At 41.6% G+C, this 22,921-nt stretch overlaps 1 protein-coding gene across 4 annotated transcripts in view; it reads left to right on the forward strand.

The window, feature by feature from the left end:
• RIPOR1 (RHO family interacting cell polarization regulator 1) overlaps positions 1–22,921 on the forward strand; it is a 1,579,345-nt gene that overhangs the window by 984,745 nt on the left and 571,679 nt on the right. For all 4 annotated transcript variants that reach the window (XM_085639402.1, XM_085639400.1, XM_085639399.1 and 1 more), the window contains exon 13: positions 5,754–7,208. In XM_085639402.1, coding sequence (XP_085495528.1) covers positions 5,754–7,208 — 1,455 coding nt within the window. The remainder of the gene's footprint in view (positions 1–5,753; positions 7,209–22,921) is intronic.

The raw sequence follows: 22,921 nt of genomic DNA on the forward strand, positions 1-22,921 counted from the left end.
AGCTGTGAGTTAAAAGGAAAACCCAAATAACAGAAGTTAGATACCTTAACTGCCAGATTCCCCTGGATGTAGAAAGCCTTTGAGGTAGTTCCTTTTTGGCCTGCATACCATTACGTAGGATTTATGATGACTTATTTTCAAATCCAAACATGACATAAATTTAACAAAGGCATCCAGAGCTTTTTGCAGACTGTTTGCTGTTCTAGCTAAGAGGACTGCATCCTATGCATAAAGAAGAAGGGGGATGGGCCAAGTGCCCGTTCTCGGGAAATCCAAATTGCAGTAAGTGGGTCTCTAAACTATTTATGTAGATCAGGAATAAAAAAGGAGCCAAGATGCATCCCTGCCAGACACCCTTGGTTTAAACTATAGAGGGGGTACCTTCACCTCCCGGGCCATACAGAATCTTCACCGTAGTATTAGAATGAAGTCTCTTGAGGAGAATGATGAGGGTTTTTTTCACCCCCATGTCCCCCATCATATCCCAGAGTTTGCCACAATTGACAGTGCCGCAATGCATGCGACAAATCCATGAATGCTAGATGTAAAGATCTCTTTATGGACTTGGTATATTTGCCCACTATAGGTGACACATTTAGACATTACTCAACCATGCCCATACTCAGTCTAAAGCTGTATTGGACCTCTGATTGGATGTTATTAGAGGTAGCTCATCTTTGTAAGCGAGATAAAAGGATCCTCCCCAGAATCTTAACTGTAGTATCTAATAGGGCTATAGGCATATAACAATCTAGGTCGGCTCTATCCCCCTTCTTAAAAATTGGGACTACAGTAGCTTCTTTCCATTATAGGGGGAGTTGGCCAATAATAGCAGCTCTGAAGATATTTGCAAGTAAGGGGGCCCGTAAATCAGGGTTATCTTTGAACAAATCAATTGCGACCCCATCGGATGGGGCTTTTCCACATTTACCTTGCATTATGGCTTCCTTAACTTACTTAACTGAAATCAACTGGCTTAGCTGCACAGCTAGCTGGTCTCTATTCCATGCACTTATTTCCTCTTCACAGTATACTAGCTCCCTATTGAGAGGATTAAAAATGCAGGAGAAATGCGTAAACCAAGATGTTTCCGAAATTAGACAGTCTATATTAGAGGAAGAGGTCTCTGAGAAAACTGGCTGGTTTATAACCTCCAAAATGTTCTTGAATCTCTTAAGCTACCTGCTGCCAGTAGATCCTTCATTTCTCAGCTCCGTCTTTCTAGCTTGAATTATATTCTTGTACAAAGAACTGGTGGCAATTATAGCTTCTCTAACTTTAGGGCAAGCGTTTAGGGCCAGCTTTCATTGTCTATGGGCCTTCGAGCGTTTACCATTAAACCACTTTGGGGAATACCTAGGTATAGGATGAGTGGTTACTAAAGCATGTGAGATAACAGAACATAACGTTTCAAAGTCCCGAACCAGGGACCTCGGGAAAATCTCATCAGAAAGACATCTCAACACTAACATATAATTGTCCCCCACAATTTTAACCTAGAATTTTCGGGTCAACTTGGTCCTATTTTAATCAGCACCCACTATTTGGATTAAATACAATAGGAGCGGTGGTAGCCTTGGAGTCAGCTATTCAGTAATCTAACTTTAAAATGGCTACTAGCAGATTGGGATCACTAGCCGGGTGCAAAGTTATCCATTACCCAGTGTTTATGCTCATTAGCCATTAACATGTGATCTATTATGCTGGGACTAGGAGACATCTTTGCTCCTCCTAGGCAGTGCCGTAGTAGGATTCTGTCCATCTCAGACTAGTATTGATCATGGTTTGGCCTCACTCCAAGCAGGATGGATTTCAATAACCCAGTACTGTTTTTGTAGTTGTGAGGACCTCTCTCCAGATATGAAAGGCATCTCTCAATCCAACACAAATTCTCCAGCAGTGTGGGCTGGTATTAGGATATACTTTGTGGAGCTTTGGGCCAGATGTAGTAACAAATTAGGAATAGCGATTTCCTATTTGCGATTTTCTGCAAATTACAATTTACGAAATTGTTATTCCTAATGTATGAAATATTTAAATTAAAGTTAGTGATTACTAATGGGTCGCAAATTGACCTACCTCGTGAATATTAATGAGTTAGGTCTCAGTTTCGAACCCATTAGGAACTATAGCCATCACAGGGATGGTATCCTGTGGGGGTCAGCAGACCACCATGTCTGTAATTGCTTTTAAATACATCGATTTTTTTTCTTTGAAATGCAATCTGATTTCCTTAAAGGAAAATGGAATGCATTTCAAAAGAAACAAATGAAATGTTTCAAATTCATGTTTTAAGAGTCCCTGGGACCACTGCTCGGTCTTACAAAATATTTGTTTTTGCATTAATTTGTGAATGATTACCACTACCTTTTAGTAGTCAGTAAAAAAAATGAATGTTTTGCGACTTTAAAAGCCCTAAATACGCTCCTTCTAAATACCGATTTGCAAACCCATATTGCGATTCTGTAGAATCATAGTTTGGTGTTTGTACATACCAAAATGTTATGATCTCAAACAGCCCAAATCTGCAAATCGGGCTGTTTGCGACCTCAAAAATGCTTCATACATCTGGCCCTTAGTCAAATAGATACAGCAATCTACTAGTACCTTTTAATCCTCCAGGTGGTTTTGTTTAGATCTCTCTGGACGTATACCCACTGTATTTCTGTAATATCGGTCTTTGATATGCCATTTGAATGTGTCTTGGAGGGGGAATCAGGTGATGCTTCTATAAAAAGCTTACACATTGAGGAGATGGCACCACTTTCTCAATACCTCCAGCTTCAACCTCTCTTGCTCTTTTCTAAATGCTTGTCACATTTATAATAGTCTGATCCTCCTTCTCCCATGGAGTTAACTTTAGTTTTGGTGCAGTTCCTCCAACAGTGTCAAAACTCTCTTGTCTCTGTTTTGATAGCAGGTCACAGACACGACATTTGAAGTCCTTTAAACAGTTTTTACATTCTTCCACTCTCCGGTGGTGTGCAGGCATAACATTGACATTCTCTCTTATTTGCAGGTGGATTTTAGATCGGACTTTGTCACTAATTTTGAATACCAAATGTGCATTAATCGTGCCTATTCTTTAATGACCTCCTGTCCACACACCTGTAATTCAGGCACTGCACACTGAATTTATTGTTATAATGCACTTACAATCCATGCTTCCAAGTAGATCAGGCTGATGGGACGGATGGATGTTTGGTGGATTGTAAATCTACAAGATGGCTGCTAGATGGTGACTGCAATCAAGTTGGTTGTCAGGAACATATTTCTTATTGATTTCCCCACTTTAAACTCACACTTGTACACTGGCAAAGGAATTGGAACCAGGAATTTTGTATTTCCTATTTTTATTAGTCATTTCCTATCATCGTGGTGTACCTGCGCAAGCTTGTTTTCAAGATGATTTTATTGATTAATAAAACCACATCTATAAAAGGTAAATGTAAAAATGAATACCCGGTATTGCCTGTTCTACGAGGCATGGAAAATAATCCTAATCGGTCGAACTTCTGGAGACCGAGGACTGATTTACTAGCCGGTAGTGGTAATTGCAGGCGCACTTTCACAACACTCAGTTCCCACTTGACCTGCAATCGGGGCCTAAGTATTTATTTGCTGTTCCCTCAATAAAAAATATTGAAATCTAAAGTAATTTGGATAGGTGCTTGAGTTAAGATAGTGATTAAAGAAGGATGTCGGGGAACATACGACATGAGAGATGAAAGCAAAGGGTTATTGATTTGGACACTGAACAAATCAGATTGTGTGCTCTATGGGAGGGCACATTTTAGTGTTGAAATGAGGACAATAGAAGGAGGTGTGCAAAAGAAGACATGGGAAGAATAGAACGGTTAGGATAGGTGTGGGAGTGGGGGTGGGCCTTGGGGGTCATTGTATCAGTTGTTTTCATGCCAGAGATCAAGGAGAAGTAAAGAATAAAGTACAAGGCTGAGAAGGAGGAATGAGTAACAGGCATGTGAGGAGGGGAGATAAGTTCTTTGAAGTTTTGTGCATCAGTGCACATTAATTATTAAAACTGAGCAGAACATCAATTTGCTGCCCTCATTTGAATCTAAAGACTGAACTTAGTACTGAGGAAAGAACCTGCAGTAAGTGCTATCACAGAGGACTTACTGCTTGTGAGAGGATTCTATTTCAAGACTGGAGAGCTGCTGTCACATCCCAGACCAACCAAGACAAACTATGTTATTGGGTGTTTTTTTCTCTCCACAAATCTTCTCATTGTTTCCCTAACAAATGGGTTTTTCTCTCTTTGTACTGAATAAGCAAGCATGAAAGTTTTGGCCATTGAGGGACGACCTCAAGAAACCTCTGTGAAGAACTATTGGCAAGAAAAAAACGACCTATTGCATGAGCACATGAAAAAATATCTGTTTACATAACACATGTTCTTTCCTTACATATCATCTGAAGTGCTCTTTCTCTTTCCGGACTGCCAACCACATCTCTGTGTGATCGCTTTTGCTCCATTAGGAACTGCCTGTGTCTATCTTGATGAAGCTGCTCTGTGTAAACTGACCCCAATTATTGCATCACCTAAACTGACCTTTAGCCACTTCACTCTTCGCCAGCTCTACCTTTGTCGCCAGCCGGGAGTTTTCTGCTGTTCTCCACAGAAGTGAACAAACTCATAAATCCATACCTGTCACTAGGACTGTTCACACTCAACACTTCTCCACATAATGTCTTGTGTGACTTTTTCATGTTTTCATTTGCAACTGTGCCACAACTTAGAGCTGGCCACCAAAAGAGAACTAACCCATTCCTTTCCATCCGGTCTGCAAGGAGGTGATGCACAACATAGATCTCCATGGAACTAGATGATCATAGTAGAGTTTGTTCAATGCTGTAGTCTGTTTGTGTGGAGATAAAGCATTAACAAGTAGAGGTCATTGTATAGTTGACAGACTAATCTCTTTACTTTACTATTTAACCTATATGTATACAAAAGTATTTTCCATTTCTGAAGAAATAGCACTGACTGGACAATCAATTGTTGTTTTGGTATTTAAATGTTAGCAGGTCTCTGCATTTTTAAACTTGCATAATCTTCAAAGAGTAAGCTTTGGCTTTTTGACTTCATTACCACCTGATAAAGCCCAAAAATAAGATTCTTGGCATACCAATAAGCTGGACAGCAATACCTAGCCTGTAGGTCCGAAGGTAAGAGGCAATTACTTGTCACAAGGATTACCCAGAACCCCTTGGTGCCCAAATCCTCATTCTTGAGAACTGGCCAGATAGTCTGACAGTAGGTGTCACCAGAAATGCTTACATTTTGGCTTTATTGTCTCACCTGTAATGTATCAGAGAAACTAAAGGAGCATCTTGAAAGCTGAAACATGTATACATCAGCTGTCACTCATAACTTTTATCACAGAGGTCTGTGGTAAATTGGGATGATTTTGGAAAAGCTGCTTGGAGGCAGGTCTGAGAAATTAATCAAAGAGCAGTGACTTTGGTCCAATGAAAATCAGATACAGGACATGTGGTTAAAAATAAATCCAAGGAACTGTTGAATTGTCAGGAAGCCTGAAGTCAATAGCAGGTACTAAAGAAAGTAAAAAAGCATAATTAAGGAAGTTGCATAGGAATGTGTTCAACAAGGAGACCTCAGAAACAGAGATCATCATGTGTTTTCTAAAATTGGCTATATCAAGATAATCTGAATTGGGCATGCACCTCACAGTGAAGTTTTTAAACTAATCTCTTTGTATTTCTTGTAGAACATGCTCCGACGCCAGGATGACCAAGAGAACAGTGCTGCCTGGTCCATCTCTTCAGAGTCTTCAGATGATTCCTCTAGCCCCCAGCTCTCACTCAGCGGTCGCCTCTCACAAAAGACTATTGTGCAGCCAGAGGTTCAGACCTTGGCTCCCGCCATTGAAATTGCATTTGCCCAGCCACAAGATCCATCGTCAACCTGCACAGAGCAGCCCCTCCAGGCAAATGAGATAGGACAAGAACCACTAGTGAAGAAAGGGCTCAATCAGGAAGTGGTTACCAACTCTCATATGCCCTACTTTCGGACTCTTAGTCATATCAGTGAGGTTAGCCTTGAGGCTACCATTACAGACACAATAGGTGGAAAAGTATCTGAGTCTGCAGTCTGCTGTACGTTCCAGGATAGAATGGAAGAACCTGACAGTTCCACTGCCTGTAGTTTAGAGGGACAAGTAGAACTAGAGAATGTGGTCTGTCTGCATTGTACAGCGCTGCAAACTCCTCATGGTTTCAAATATGCCATAGAATCTTGTACCCCTGAAATGGATGTCCAAGGCAATGGAAAGATTGGGGTTCCAGCATACATTTCTGAGACAGCGGCAGGAGGAACGGAATTCCGATCAGAGCTCCCCATTGCTGAAAGCCAGGAGGTGCCGTTGGTGTCAGAAAGACCAATCTTCAAAGTAGAAAAATGTACATCTGAAAGACAGAAGGTGGTGGAGGCCCGCCATGGACATTCCTCACACACAGACTCCTCTGTGGCTGGTATACAGGAAGTAGTTTTATCTCATGAACCAACTTCTGGTGTAGAGGCCCCAGTTAGTGGGAACCATGCTGTCACAGCATTCCATAAACAAACCCACACTGCAGGTTTTCCCAGGGAAGAAAATGCAGAGTTTGGGGTGTTTCATGAACAGGCTCTTACCACAGAGGCCCCTGAAGTTGTGAAACAGAATGTGGTTATATCTCATGAGCAAACCTCCTCTGTAGAATCATTTGTGGCTGAGACTCCGGATGTGATGTTTTTCCATGAACAACACTTTGCAGTACGAATTCCAGAAGTAGAAAAGCAGGCTTTGGTGGAAACGTGTCTCCCAGTCTCCCCACAGGAGTCTGCTATGATAGCGAAGCAGATTTCTGTATCGCCTAATGGTAAAGTTGATGGGCTTATAGCTCTGACTCAGCAGGCAACTCATCAAGTGAAAAATGAATATAAGAAGCCTGGCACTCCTGAGCATTCAATGGCTCATCGCCCTGTCCTACCAGAAAGCGATGGGTCTGTGGTGGAGCATGTGGCATCTGGCCTTCCAATGGAGACCGCAAAAGGAAGGCCTTTGGATGTAGGTCTGGAAGAGGCAATTAGCACTTTAAAATCTTCTCTTGAGGACTACCGAGGACAGTTCCCTGAGCTGCAGACCTTGGAGCAGGAAGTGAAGCATTTAGAAGAGATTCTCATGGTAAGACATTGTGGGAGGGTTGGGACTGTCTATCATGCCGTTAATGTTGTGCACTGCTTGAATGAGTGTGGGCGACACATTACTAGCTAAACTGCAAGATTCTGTTTGAAGAATAGGTTGATTGAAAATTTTGTACAGATGAAATGTCCACACACTTAAAGCTTGCCCTTCGTTACGCCAAGACTAGCTGTTGAGCACTATGTAACTAACATTATTAGAGAAGGGTTTGACGATCTATCAGAATCAATTTCACAGATTTGACTTGCAGTTACATTTTCCATATTCTGCAGTACTTCTCAGTTAAGAAACTGTTACGCGAGGGGAACAGCAAATAGAGAGTTTTGCAGGCATGATGGACTAGCAAGCATATAAATGTAGGGATAAAGGTGAACTTTGCATCCTCTTGGAGACTTTTGCAGAATAACAACTGGCTTCTCAGTTTGCTGTCAGTGCAAACAAATTCTTGGAGATCATGTTGTTGAAATGTTCCAGCGGTATCTTATTAAAATTAGTAACAGTAGTTGTCCATTTAATTTTATCACCTTCATGTTTGATCACAAATAACTGAGCAAGGATGGCTGATTGTTGCAACTCTACGAGAAAATGTGTAATCTTCATAGAATTTTCATAAAGATACATGGTTCGAGTCTTTGTGCCGTTGAGTGTCAGTTGTGCCTACATGGATGGATTGGTGGGGGGCAGATGTATCGTACCAATCAGCAGTAGCTGACCTGCTCTGATCATGCATTATGAACTTTTCATAGTTACACATAATTTGCATAGATAACAAACCTCACATACGGTTTCAATGGTTCGATTTAAATAATTCTGAAAAAATAATAAGTATCTCTCTAAGAGTGTACCTTTACCAAACTTCAGGAATGTTAAAAGGAAGCCATGAATATAGTCTGATTTAGCGCAGGCTTCAGTTTCTCACTCTACAATCACTTTTTATTGCTTCTGTGTTAAACAGCAAGATATGTTTGGCAGACATCTAATGGGGAACAGGCCTATTAAAAGTTCCTAACGGTCATTTTAGATTATTATCTCTCTTATACGCTATCTGTGGTGAAACAGAGAGGATTATTGCTTCTTATGCATGGCACTTGACACTATTCAGATTTATCTATTAGCTTTGGTTTACTAGTTACAAATATATGTTAATCAACTGGAGACTGCTGGGCCAGCCTCTCTCCCACTAATCAGACACCCTCAACATAACCGCGTCACTAACATTCACCATGATCTCACTTGCAGTGGCTCGGCATGACTGTATACATTTGAACATACAATAGAACAGATCTTCCTTCCTTAAAGAACTGAATGGAATACAAATGGATGGGTGGAAACACATTTTATTTAATACAACACGTGTCCCTCCCTCAGAAACATCAGAAAGATAAAGGTAGTGCTGGAGTTATATCACACTTTCTTAAGTGACACTTCCCCTATACAGGAGAGCATGTCCACCTAAAACCTCAGGGCACAGCATGTATCCTTGTCATGTCACCAGACCCTATCCATACAATTACATTTCTGCTTCAGGTCTCCCACTACAATTCTCAAGTAAACTTCCAAACTATTTAGGTCACAGGTACAAGGATTCAATCCACATGAAATACATCTATCCATTTATATAGTATGCCACTCTATATGAGAGACACCATCTATTAAGGAAGTTATCCTTCCGAACACCACAGATAATTTCTACATGTGTATGTATGAGTTTTTTCTATGAGTTCTCAGGCACGTAGCATAAAAACGAAGTGCCTCACACACACCCACAACTACAATGCACACATGCATTACCCTTTATATGGCATGTTCCCTGCTTCTAGATTAGGGAATATGAGTCTTTACAACAAATGCTTTAACAACGCATTCCATTACAATGCCGTTGTTACATCCATTACATCACAAGTCGTTTCAACAACTTGCCATAGGGGGCGCGCTGGACTTAGGAATAGTATAATTTACTATTCGAACTCCAGCGTGTTCAACAGTAGGGAAGGTGTTGGAATAGTAAATTATACTATTCCTTGGGTTAGCGCACACCCTACAGCAAGTCATTGCAACGACTTACGATGTAAAGGATCGCATGTTGTAATGGAAGCACGTTGTCGAAACAGCGTTGTAAACACTATTTCCCAGATTAAGGAGAGCTTTAGTGTTAGACACACGTTGACGCATAATCAAGCATATATCATTAAAAAAAACATGTCCCCTACCCTCAGACTAGGAAACATCCAGACAACTCACCACCCCCTTGCATACTCCAAGTATGCATATCCCAAGCATATATAATACAGACATTTTCATACCCTGCTTTCACACTAAAAACACCAACGAAACCCTCATATACCCATGCAAAATGCATGTTCCCAGCTGCCAGACTAGAAATCATCCTGTGAAGCAACATCTTCTATGTCACCAAACTGAACAGAATTTTTGTACTGAGAACACCACATGCTTCTGAAAAATGCACTCCATTCACATACCTATCTGGCGATAAATATAATTTCAGTTGCTGTTAAAATATCATTGGAAAACCAAAATATATGTACAAATACCAGTACCTGTCCTGACTCCCAACCTGCATGCCAACTTTTCCAAGAGTCCTAGGGCAAGCAGGAGTTATTGGGATCAGTACATGTGAAACAGAGCCTTTTACCACTGACGTCTGAGGGCTGTAGCCGACTTTTGGACCTAAAACTGATCATCACCCTATTAGCCCTTATTCTCAAGGTAACGATGATGAGGAGTCAAAGACTTACTCAGAAAGGTGATGTGGAATTAGAGATTGAGCACTCAACAAGTACTGAATAGACGGTCACAGTCCAATCAACAGTACATTAGTTTAATGATTAGAAAAACATTTAATTGCTACTCACAAAAGCATTGCAAAAATGCTGCCATAAATTACATCAAGCACATCTGACATGGGAACAGGCTATGGTGGGAACTGTGACTTTGGGCGAAACCTCTAGGGATAAGGGAGCTGTGGGGTACTACAGGCTGTGCTTGCAGATGAAATGCTTTTCACAGTCATACGGAAATCCCAATAATTTTTATCTGCTTCCCACCTCTTGTCACAGTTCACTGTCACAGTACATTTCTACCCAACTCAATATCTATAGGACTTTGTTCGCTGTCACTGTCAATGCAGGCGCACAACTCTAGTGGTTTTTTTTTCAATACAACCCAGTGACAGAAAGGTTGGAGTGCAGCCTTAAGCCAGCCAAAGCGGTCCGCTTTGGTGGCAGCTCCAGCACCATTTAAGAGGAGGCTGTGCCATGCCTGTCTTGCTCATAGTCTTGCAGCTTGGGTTCTTCTTTGGGCCCAGTTATATCCCACTGCTCCAACCAGCTATCTACCCATCCCAGGTCGCAGCTGTGATGCTCTCCATCAGGTGCAATCTCTTCACTGTGCGTGTAAGTCTTTTCTTGCGATTCGACTGCAACAGCATTCAGCTTCTAGTGCTGAACTGCTTTGCTGCCCTAGAGATGACTCATAAGTGATTTGTTGAATTCCTTCTCCGACACCTCTCTGTCTAGGTTAAGCAGTGGATTGGCTCTTTACATCTTTATTGCTGAACCCATTCCACTTCTCTATCCCTTTGACTCTCCTCTGTCTCATGACGACCTAATCTGCGCTTCATCTCAGGCTCCCTAGTCTTTCACTTTTGCTCTTCTATGACTTTATGCAATGCAGCTCTATCTTGAGGTTCATGGTCTCAGAGAAACCTAACCTACCTAGAAGTACAAACCCATGACTGGTGACATGTGTCCTTGAGATTGCTGATGGTGACCATCTAAGGGATATCCTAGGAAAACATCTTGAGGACACTGTGGGAGACATACTAGGGAAAGACCGCACTCAGGGACTTCGAGAGCCTGTCTCTACAGCATTCTCCTCTGACGTGTCTTCGTCTGAACACTCCCCACTGTTCCCTGAAAAATTCCAATCTTCTGTCAGGATCATTTTCTCCCAAAGCTTCATTATGAAACCTATCATGATCTGCCGATCCTAGGCTCTAGGAGCTCTCTATCCCATATCCAAACACATTTTCTTTTCATCTAGGGAAAGGTTCTCAGACTTGCTTCCTTCCATTTGCCTTTATGTGAAGGTTGTGTGAAAAATCTGGAATTATTTACTACTGTTAGTACCTATTGGAACTGGAATCTAGTGAATCCTCACCACTTACAGACAATTGTAGTAACTTTTTCAGGAGTCGCAGGGCTCCAAGGAATATTGGACCCAGTTTGTGTACATCAGAGCCTTTACCACTGATATCCAGGGGCTTAACCCTACTATTGCACCAAAAAATGATCACCAAATACACCCCTTTAGCACTTGACTCTCAGGGCAGCAAAGTAGAGCACTATAAGTCTTAGGGAGGTAGTGTGGGATTAGACAACAACCTTGATCATTCAGCATTAAGTAACTCCCATTCGAGAGCAGCCTGAACACTGGATTAACCACGGCAGCTGGGGACCCCTTCAAATGACAGAATAAGTTTGCAACTGGACCATTAAAGGCCCCATTAAGGCTAATAGCCTGTCAAATTAGAGGCCCACCTAATGAAGTGTCACAGTCTGTACCGCTGAGAAACACTTCAGTGTCCCCATTCCTGCATCTAAATCTGTATAGTAATTCCCAAGATTTATGGATGAAGTTCTTACCCATTGCTTCCAATGTTCCCTCTAATTTTTATCTTCTGTGTGCGGCAGAGTAAAGTCTCTGTGTGCTGCAGCCAAGGCTATGTGCGCCAAGAACCCAACTGCGCGTGTAGACCTGGGATTTAAGTGGGATGAAAAAATTAGGGGGTCTCTTCAGGGGGCGTGACCGATGCAATTAAGGGCGTGGCTTAAAAGCAATTAAGCAAAAAAATCTTTGCTTAGCATAGTGTGCCACCCAACTGATATCTTGCTGCTTCTGTCATTACACCCAGATATATAATACAAGTAACATTACACCTACAAGAAGCCCGGACAATTGGCTTTGTCAATGGTTGTTTGTTGCATAAAGTTGTATATAATACTAAAAATGCTTCCGCTCTTGTTGTAGAGGTTGTGGCTTAATGCTCGAGCTGCTGACTTAGGAGATGGGTTTTGTGTCCCGGGCCAGCTTAACCTCCTGTGATTCTGAGCAAATCAATTAATCTCCCCATTCATACCAAAAATAATAAATCATGTAAAGCGCTCCAATATTTTTAGGTTGAGTTTGCACTATATAAAACTTGCTGCATTTTTTGTCTAAATACAGGGCTGATCGTTTACCTTTTGAAAGAATTTGTTAAATGCAGCCCACGATGGGCGCTATCAATTCTTTCAAAAGGCTCACAATCAGCCTGCAGGCGTGCTGCAACAAGAAAAGAAATGCAGCACGTCTACAAACACAACGTGTGCTTTCAGGATCACCCGAAAGCACACATGCATTTATTTTCTTACAGCTCGGGTGTAGGCTGAATGTGGGCCTTTTGAAAGTATTTATGTTAATCACAGCACCTATCAAGGGCTGAATTTAACATAAATACTTTCAAAAGGCAAACAATCAGCCCCACAGCCGCGCTCTATTTAGAAAAGAAATGCATCAAGTTTAAATGCACGAACGTGTGCTTTCAGATGATTTTGAAAGCACACCTTTTGTTTGTAGACTTGCTGCATTTCTTTTATAAATGTAGCGCGGCTGTGGGGCTGATTGTTTGCCTTTTGAAAGTATTTATGTTAAATGCTGCACCTTGACAGGCACTGTGATTAACATAAATACTTTCAAAAGGTCCACAATCGGCCCCGCAGCCGCGCTCTAATTAAAAAAGAATGGCAGCAAGTGCAGGAGAATTTTCTGCCTTTCGGGGCACAAATGCTCTCCCAGGATGTGCTGTGTGTGTGCGCTTCACATACACATAATCTGCATGTTATATGGCCATGAATTAACCATTCTGTGGACAGTGACTCTGCCACGGTGAAAAGTAAGTGGTCTAATTTTACAATGTGCATAATTGTATACTTTGCATCTCTTTGTGCCATTATTGTCCTTCTTTCTGTTAAGTTATATGCAGAAAATAAAGACGTACCGTTGATATATCGCCAGGGCACGAAACCAGAGCACAATGATTGTAGCGTCCAGCTAAATAATAGAATGGATCGTAACTGCGATTGTTTGTGTTGTAGGATGGACAGATCTTGTTCCATTATATCTATTGCAGAAGACACAATGTTGCCCAGTGAATGATGTAAGTGTGGTCATTCCATTGTCAACAACTGCCAAAGCTTTTCTAAGTTAACTCAATCTCTCTGCTGCTTCCTGTTGAGAGATTTTCGAAACTTCGTTGTAAATAGCGTATAAGAAGAGTCTACGGCATAGTTTTGGGGACCTAGCAACAAACCCCCTAAATCCATGTAATCCGATATTAAGGACAAGTGTTGTTTCACCTGCGACAGTGTTGAGATTCTTACCCAATCTAGGCATAACTTCCCAACACTGTATGATGTCACCACCCCGGATGTTCTTGTTGTACATTGCGTAGGTTAGGGCTATGGATACTAAACCCTTTGGTGGTACCCTTGAATCTTGCTGACACCTATTTGTGTCGATAGGTCAAACTAACCATCCCTTCCAATTGGGGTCTGAAGAATAGTATGAAACGTAATGCCTGATGTCATCTAGCGTATCCTCACTGTGTTCTGTATAATTTTGCCATCCCTCAATGTGTGAAAGCGATGAAAAACGAGGTGCTTTTAAGTCCTTGATCTTGGCTAATCCAAGACAGGAAATCTGTTGCACTATGTTGTTCTGGAAAATAATCTGCTGTGGTATGAGGCATCCTCTAATACCTCAGTTCACCGAACCTGCCATTCCTTAGTCCCCCAGACTGATTTTATGTCTATATTGACTTTCCATTAGTTGAAACCCTGTTTGGGAAATAAAGGATGCAGAGTAAATCTGTTTCGTATTAGTAAGCATATTTTTCTTTGCAAATGTAGCTTATAATAATAGGAGTGTGGATCAGATGTATTAAACCAAGAAAAATAAGCAAACATTTGTGCAAATGTTTGTGAACTACCTTTTAGTGGTGTTGGGCAATGTTCCCGTTGGTGGTATATGGAAACAACACCTAGGGTACTTGCTTTATAAAAAAAAATGACGACCATAATGTGGGTAACAATACGTGGTGTCAAATGCAGATGTATCATCATATATTTCATTTTTCGAAAATGTAGCTGATTGTTCTAAATCAGGCAGAATACTATTTACAGTTTCAAAATCACAATCGTCCGAGAATATACTGTAGGTGATGATATCATTCAAAGAAATTTTAAATACATGTGATATTTTTAAAAGTTCACTGGGACCAAATACATCATATGAAACCCTATCCCAAAGTATTCCTTCCGGAAGGTGAACTGCTGTAATGTTCACAAAGGACAGGTCTCTGTGTTCACGATGAGATGAGGTATGTGGTTTCAGGACCAAGTTCACATGTGATGCTGCGGAGCATTCTGGAAGATAATGTCCATTCAGAAGCACGAAAAAGACAGTCACTAAACATATCCAGAGAACTGGGAACACTGTACCAAGTCAGGTCTCGAAAAATGTACTCGACCGCTCGCAAATGCGAGTGAATTTCTTCAAGGGCGAGACAGTTTTCAGGCCTACTTACCGACCTGGCGAGTGATATCTGCCGCTGCAGTGCCAGGTGAAGGCTCTAGGGGGGCAGCATGCTACGACGTGAAAATGCTGGAAAAGCACAGGCAGTCAAGTGCACGCACCACCTAGCATAGTGGTCTGGTGCATATCGTCTATGTGTGTCCCAGGGCCGTCAATCATGTAGAGTGCGAAAGCGCTACCAATGACGGCCCTCGACATCATTTTTGGCCAGCCCCCGTGCTGTGCTGCTGAAATGCAGCAGTGACGCAGCACGCCACCACGCACTCTTCAGTGGAGTCGGGAGTGCAGCGCGATTTGGCATGCAGTCTACACAGGAGAGGTGAGTCGAGCTAAAACGGGTGATCATATCTGCCCATGTGGCTTGTTTTACGACTAAATTCATGTTGATTAGTCACCATGCTGAAGGGTGTGCCGCGGGCATCAGAATGTGACGAGGGAATCCTGAGATTCTGGAATTACAAAAAAATGTGGGCCTTAAGGTGAATGGGGCTAGGTTCGTTTACTTTACCCCCCCCCCTCTCTTACACTTTAGAAGCACTTTAAGTTTTCCTTTTTTATTTCTTCCCACAAAGAGATCGGTGCTTATTCACGGTGTGAAATACCGACACATTTCGCACATCACCGGAAACTTAATTTCGACAGCCGACTCCGTCTCGGTGACTCTAACCCTCCCAGGCCACGAGTAAACTTCAACTTAACGCGCACGTTATTCACCTGCCTGACTTGTGATCCTCAGTAGATCACAGAAAATACAGTGCAGGTTAGAATCTGCTGACAGTTGGGCAGCGCTTATTCAAGAAGTTACTTCTTGGAGCAGAAATCTATTATAAACCCTCCTTTCCCTATTCCCTGCCCCCACCTCAATACCCTTGACTTCTCTCCCTGCCAGCCTTCATTCCTGTTTTTACAACTTCGTGGCCTGCTGGCAGTGCAGTAAACCTTTGTAAATATTTTCTCCCCTTTTTCGTCCTGCGACTCCGGAGTGGCAGAGATTTTCTTATTTGCACGTTTCAACCCGATTTTTAAATCTTTTTTTGGGTGCATTTTCCAGTACTTGTTTTTCTCCAGTAAAGTAAACAAACCTAGGCCTGTAAATAATGTGAGCAAAGATAAAATGGGTGACTTGACAATCACATGATGTGGGTTTGCATTCTGGACGGGTTTTCAGACTGGTCTTAGTTAAAAGATTTAATAAGGAGCTTGTGGATTGTATTTGAAGTACTTATTGTCGCACATGAGATGTGGGATGAAGCTGTTCGGTGCATTTTCTGGGCATCTCAGTTAATGCCTCATGTTTCTTCTAGCAAATAATTCCCGGGTTGAATTCTTTGCAAATAAATGCCTGTTTGAATTGATGTGGTGTGAGGGAAATATGTAAGTTCCGAGATTGGTCTCAGTTGAATGATTACTTCATGTTCCAAAGATAAGTCACCTGCATCTGGGAAATGGGCATCTGAAAAGTGCAAATCCAACACAAGGTTGGAAAAATCGGGGTAGCACTTAGTCGCATTGAGAACATTACTGAAATTTGCAAGGTCAAAGCCTATTGTGAGGAAGTGTTTGTTAACGCTTTGTGACCTAGTCTGCAGCCTGAAAATCGGGGAAAATGTTGTGAGAGTAGTAGGACATATTGTATCATTTCAGAACGTTGGTAAGAGTTCCTGGGGGCACTTCATTGATGAAGTCTACAAGTGATGATGAAAAGGTGATCATCAAACAGTTCCATCGTGAAGGAACCCCATTGCAGCGCTTGCATTGTTGGAAGACTTGTTTTTAGTACCCTCGAATTCAACCCCTCCAAAGAATGTATAATGTCTACTCTGCTTTTGTTCGTTAGTTTGTTCTTTTTTGCTTTTTTTTGCGGAAGACATATGGTGACTGTTCTCTGATGGCCTTTGTGTAATAGAACATACCTATGGCATTTTCAGAATGTTTTAATGTTTGTTGCGTTTGTAATAAGTGCAGCAGATAGAGTTCATCTGTGCTCTGTCCTTCTGGAAGCCATTCAAGTTTAAGCCTCAGTGGATTTCTTTTCAGTTCTGACTTTAGATAAAGCGTTAGGCAAGACCTTTTAATTTTACTGAAATTACAGGTATAATATATAGAGACCCTACCCCCATCTGCAATACATATAATAGGAGAGTACCGGCACTTCTCCATGGCAGACTGGTACTCTCGATAGTGAGTACCAGTACCTATATTTCAGTTGAAAGCACTGGCTGTGTTACTGGAATTTGCACATCGTTCAGTACCATTATTATGGCTTAGAAGCGCGTTCCAAATTGGGGTGCTTTCGTGCGAACCTGAGAGTGCCAGTTTACAGATCATGTTTTCCAGTGTAGAGAAGGGTAAATGGTTCAATTGAAGTGAATTAAAATTACAGCCCCTAGAATGCAGTGCACTGTGGCGCTAAGCGAAATGCCGAGAGCGTGAGTGGATCCTGGTATGTACCTCTGGCCAGGGCCTTCTGTTCCAGTACAGTTGAAAGAGTGACGCGCTTGGCTGTTTTGTTTTGTTGTTTTAACCTTTTAAACTCCTATCTCAGTTTGTTGGTTCAGAAAAAAAGAGTTTATAATTTATGGTCACGTGTTCAAAATACAAATATGATTCAATTTATCACTTAAACCCATAGGCCTCTGCATTAGTCACAGACACAGCTTTTGTCATTAATGAAGTGCCACTTAATATTTGCTTCAAAGCACTTTGCACATTCATGTAACTGAATGTAATATTTGACAATCATAAGTGATAAATATTTGGGAGCATAGCATTAAAAGTCAAGATTCTTACTTTGAATGGAACACCAAATCTCATGACCTGTGACGGGTAAGCCATAGCCAAGTCACATACATCTTTGCAGTAAGTAATTGGAGCCATGATCTTAATTAATTATGGAAAGAAAAATTGTTAAGCCTTTAAAGTTAGTAGTTTGTACACAGTTCCTGTTATTTTAAATTAGTTACAAATATTGATTTTTCTTTTGCAAGATCCTAGCTCAGAGCGGACAGAAGCAGTGCTGGCTATTAAGTGAGGAGAAGGCACACAACCGGCAGAGAGTGCAGCCACAATGGCAGACATCAGGTTGTGGTTGAGCTAAAACTCCACTGAATAATGCAGGAGAGAGTTCAGCAGTTGGGAAAGGAAGTCATTAGAAGAAATCCACCAAAACCAAAGGGAGTATGATCAATCAAAAAGACAGAGTAGTACAACAGAAATGGCTTGAAGATTTCAAGTGGGCAGTGATTGAGGAAAAGGAAAGTAACGGAGCTGTCCTAGAGACCAGTTTTAAAAATTCTCAAGTTTTGTATTGTGGAGTTTGCAGGAAATTTCCTCATCTCGCAGATACTAAGTCTTCCCTATATGCTGGTGTGACAGAAAAATTCAAAAGGGAGACTTTGGAATGGCACAACATGAGCAAATCACATGAATCATGCATATTACATGAAGCTGCAATTCAAAACCCACAGGAGACCTGCATAGCCAAATCAATCACAAAAAAGCATGAAAATAATATTGGGCACTTAAACATTTTATTTAATACAGCCTATTATCTTGCAAAAGAAGGTGAGGCTTTTATTAAGTTTCCTAAAATTCTGCACACTGCAGAAAAAGAACAATCCTGACTGGAATTTGGACAATTATACCAATGATCATGCATGCCGTAACTTTGTAATAGCAATTTCAGAGACCATAAAAATGACAATTTGATCCCAGATAGAAAATGCTAGGTTCCTCAGTGTTCTATTAGATGGGTCAACTGACAAAGGAATTCAGGAACAGGAACTGATTTATGTACGATTTGTTTGTGAAGGCACCCTTGTTACCCATCTGTGTGACATTGTCAGCATGAAAAACTCCACTGCATCCAGAGTGAAAATGCTATAATAGTTAGCCTGCAAAGCATGGGCATATCTCTCGATATTCTGAGCCAGAAATGCATTGGTCTGAATACAGATGGAGATGCTGTGAACCTTGGTAGTAAATCTGGTGCTGTGAAGCAGCTACTGGACGAAGTCTCCACACATCAAGGATGGGACAATTACGATCACATTGCAGATGTGCACTGTGTAGCTCACAATCTAGAGCTTGCTGTGTGTGATGTTAAAAAAAAAAAAAGTTCATACATATCCAAATTTGAAGAGGTGCTCTAAGGATGTTGCAAACTATATTATTTTTCACCTAAGTGCAGAAGGGAACTTAAAGAGATAGCTGATAATCTAGAAGAGCAGTTAAAACATTTTGGTGGCTTGCAGCAATTCAGATGGGTTGCAAGTCAGCACAGGGCAGTTACAGCGCTTTAGACAAACTGGGAATCTACAGTACTTCATCTTGAGCACCTTGCTACTGGTAGTGATGAATATTCAAACAAAGCCAAAGGATTGCTTCATGTAATGAAATCAGAAACGTTTCTTTATTTCTTGCACTTCATGATAGATTTCATAGAGCTGCTTCAGCAAGTGTCTAAGGCATTTCAAGAAGAAGACAGTCTTATTTCTGAAGTTGCAAGAAGGATTGAGGTGCTTCAACAGAAGCTAATACAGCTGAAAACAAAGCCCTGAAAAGAACTAACACAATTTCAATTGCTTTTTAAAGATAGTAATTTTGCAGGGGTCCGGTTACTAACACAGGAAAAGCCTGCTCGAAAAGGCAGCTCTAATGAAACTAGTGTCATCAAAAATATTCTGTATGCTCAAATTCCAGGAGTGGGGAACAGAGTAAAACATGGATCGTAGATTAGGTTTAATTCTAGCTGCGCATGAGGGTCTGGGTTCAGCACACGCAGGGTTTACCGCAAAAGTTTCACTACTGAAACAACGCTATTGGCGGCCAAGTTTAACAAAACAGACAAAAGCATTTGTCCACAAGTGCGACACCTGTCAGCAGAAGATGCGTTCCACTGTGGCACGTCCAGTGCAAACACCTTTACTGATATCAGACAAACCACTTGCTTGTCTCTATTTGGACCACTGCGGCCCCAAACAATCTGATGGGGCTTACAAGTTTATCTTGTTGGCAGTGGGTTCATGGTCTAGATCCCTGTAGGTTCGGCCTCAGCGCTCGGCTGACGCCCCAACTGTTTTGTGGATTTGCGAGTCTTTATAGGGACATACGCCATTGGCATATTACATTCTGACCGTGGTCTCGCGTTTAGCTGACAGGCTTACAAAGAGGCCATGGATAGTTTGGGTGTTGCATTGCTGTACTCATCTCCGTATCATCCCAAGGGAAATCTGATTGGGGAGAGGAAAAACCGGGACTTAAAGCAATCCTTAACAGCAAGGGTATAAGGCTCTGGTGGTAGTTGGGTCAATCACCTATATGGGGTCCAGAGGGCACTTAATAACATGCCAAGATGTTCTCTAGGAGGCTGTACTCCTTATGAGGTCCTATTTAGGACGAGAATGTGGGTACCCGATCTCGATTGTGGCAGCACAGTGGCGGATGAAAAACCATTTGACATTGATAACTGTTTGGCTGTTTTACAGGAACTCAATGAATTTCTGGCACTACAAAGCAACGTCCAAGTAAAACGCACCGCAACTGGGGAAGAAAAATCAGTCACGGCATGACCTGCCTTGGTCCCAAAAGTCGGGGACCTGATCAGAGTAAAGATTGTGGACAAGAAAGAATTTGGGGCATCTTACAGAACGCCTGTACCTGTCCTGGCTGTCGAAGTAACAAGAACTGTACTTATTCCGCCACTTGCCAGTAAAAAAGAAAAGAGATTTGTCTCCATTGATCTGATCAATCCACACTACGTAGCAAATACTGAACAGCATGCGCGTAGGATCCTGGGTAGCCACCGATCTCCTCTCCTTACGGGAGGTTCAGACAGAAAGACTAATAACATTTGAAATTTCTACTCTACGGAGTAACGGAGTTACCAACAATGACATGGAACTCATACCTGTTGAAACTGAAGATCAACAAAACAGAAATTAAACACAGATTTCAATTCGGCCTAATACAGACATCTATGTGAATATGCATCAAAACGAGTCATATGTCAGTTCAACAAAACCTGCCGAGCTACCAAAGATAGATCAAACTGCATCTGGCTATTTCATTAATTGCAACACTTTCTCTCTGGATCCAAGTGAACCTGAGTCACTGCCAGCTCCAGTTTTTCGCAAACAACAACTTCGTGCTTTCTACCTTAGGCTGAAAAAGACTTACCTAGTTTCAACCTGGCTACAGCTTTGGATAACACTTGGCAGGGCTCGACAAATCTAAAAAATCTTACTTTACCTGCAGGTCGAGTGAGTAGACTTTTCTACTCGACCTAACATCAATGCACTCGACCCACAAATTGGTTGCATACAAATTTCTTTCAAAACATTCGCAGCGCCAACACCCCAAGAAAACATTTGCCAACCAAATTGTAAACAGCAAATTTTAATTTATCACCCAAGTACCTCCCTAAGATGTGTGTATCAGAGTGCCGTGGTGAACGTTTACGAACATGCATGGCAAAAAATACCCCATAAATGTTAACATGTTACTGAAATAACATCTATGACAACATATCAGACACTTACTTGTTAGTGAAGATGCTGATGCTCTAAGCTAATCATAGATGTAAGGGTTGCGTTCTTCAGATGCAACGCTGCCTTTTGTCCTTGGAATGCTTTCTGTCTTGAAATAACTTTGTGCAACCGGACTAATGTACTTGTATCAATCGAAGTTGAAACAGACTGAGCCATCAGTTTTTATAGCCAGAGATCAAGTGCTTGTTCTTTCAAATCAGGGACAGTTTTGCATATTGGACCTGGAAGGCTGTGTCCAGTAATGTGTCATTGTCATTGTCCTGGGTTTGCTCTCAGCAAAAGCACTACTGCTCGGGTTGGATGAAAGTGTCAACTTTTGAGCTGTCCACTTGTATTTGCATTACACTCCGTCAGCTTTGAGGCAGGATGTAGCTCATTTTTAATCAGTTTGTGCTGCCAAGTCCTCAAAGTTTTCGTTTATATTGCTGTAGCTGTGGCAGATTATCAGAAGTATCATGACACACCAAATAGTGAATGGTAAAATAACACAACGCACCAGCATTTACTAACTTATTAAGGAAAATGGTGCTGATTTCAACAAAGAGAGTATAGCAATAAAGTTTGTCTCTATCTTCTGACTCAAATTCAAATAAACTTTATTTCGGTTTCACAAAGGCAAACCATAAAAGTTAAAACATACAGATACATAAAAACCAGGTTCATTAAGAACACAAGTTAAGAATAAAACCACTTGCACAGCCTCCCCAATTTGATCTGTAAACATAATGTGCAATCATAAAATGCGATGTGCCATGGAAGACATAAAACATTCAAATACATAAAAACCAAATTAGTTAAAACACAGGTTACAAATAAAACCACTTGCACAGCCCCCTCAGTTTGATCTGTAAACATAACATGCAATCATAAAGTGCAATGTGCCATGAGAGACAACACTCCTAAGAATATTTAACCTTGTAATGTAAACTGAGCCTTCACAGCTTCACTAAAAACCATAAGGTTATGTAAAATGGAGTCAAAGGACTGGCTAATAAATGTGCCCAGGGAGGTAATGTTACAGGCACCGTATAGGTAAGGTACAGAGTTGTAAAAATTGATAAGACCCCATCTGTTATTTCCCTTTTTAGGTCGAGGACTACCGGTCTGCCGAAGGCAGAACCGGAAGTCGGAGATTTAATGTTTCCTAGAGTGGCTATTTAGCCCGCCTCTCTTTTTGCTTCTCCTCCATTGGCTGGCTTCCTAAACGGAGGCCAGCCATTGGAGGAGAGAGCCGTCCCTCCAAATAGGCTCCGTCTTTTTCAGATTCGGGGGCGTGTTCCTTGCTGTTCTTTCCACTTTTTAGCCACGCCCTTTCAGAACAGCAGGAACACGCCCCCGAATCCGAAAAAGTTTGGAAGCTCCCATCCGCCATTTTTTATCTATCGTCTGACCGTGAGGATCTTCTTGCTGTTGCTCTCGCGCGCTGCCCGCCTGCGTCCTCCTCGCTGCCCTGCACACCGGGTTTTCACGCTGTGCTTGTTTTTCCTCCTTTGT

This window comes from Triturus cristatus, chromosome 12 (assembly GCF_964204655.1).
Source record: "Triturus cristatus chromosome 12, aTriCri1.1, whole genome shotgun sequence".
NCBI classification, from domain to species: domain Eukaryota; kingdom Metazoa; phylum Chordata; class Amphibia; order Caudata; family Salamandridae; genus Triturus; species Triturus cristatus.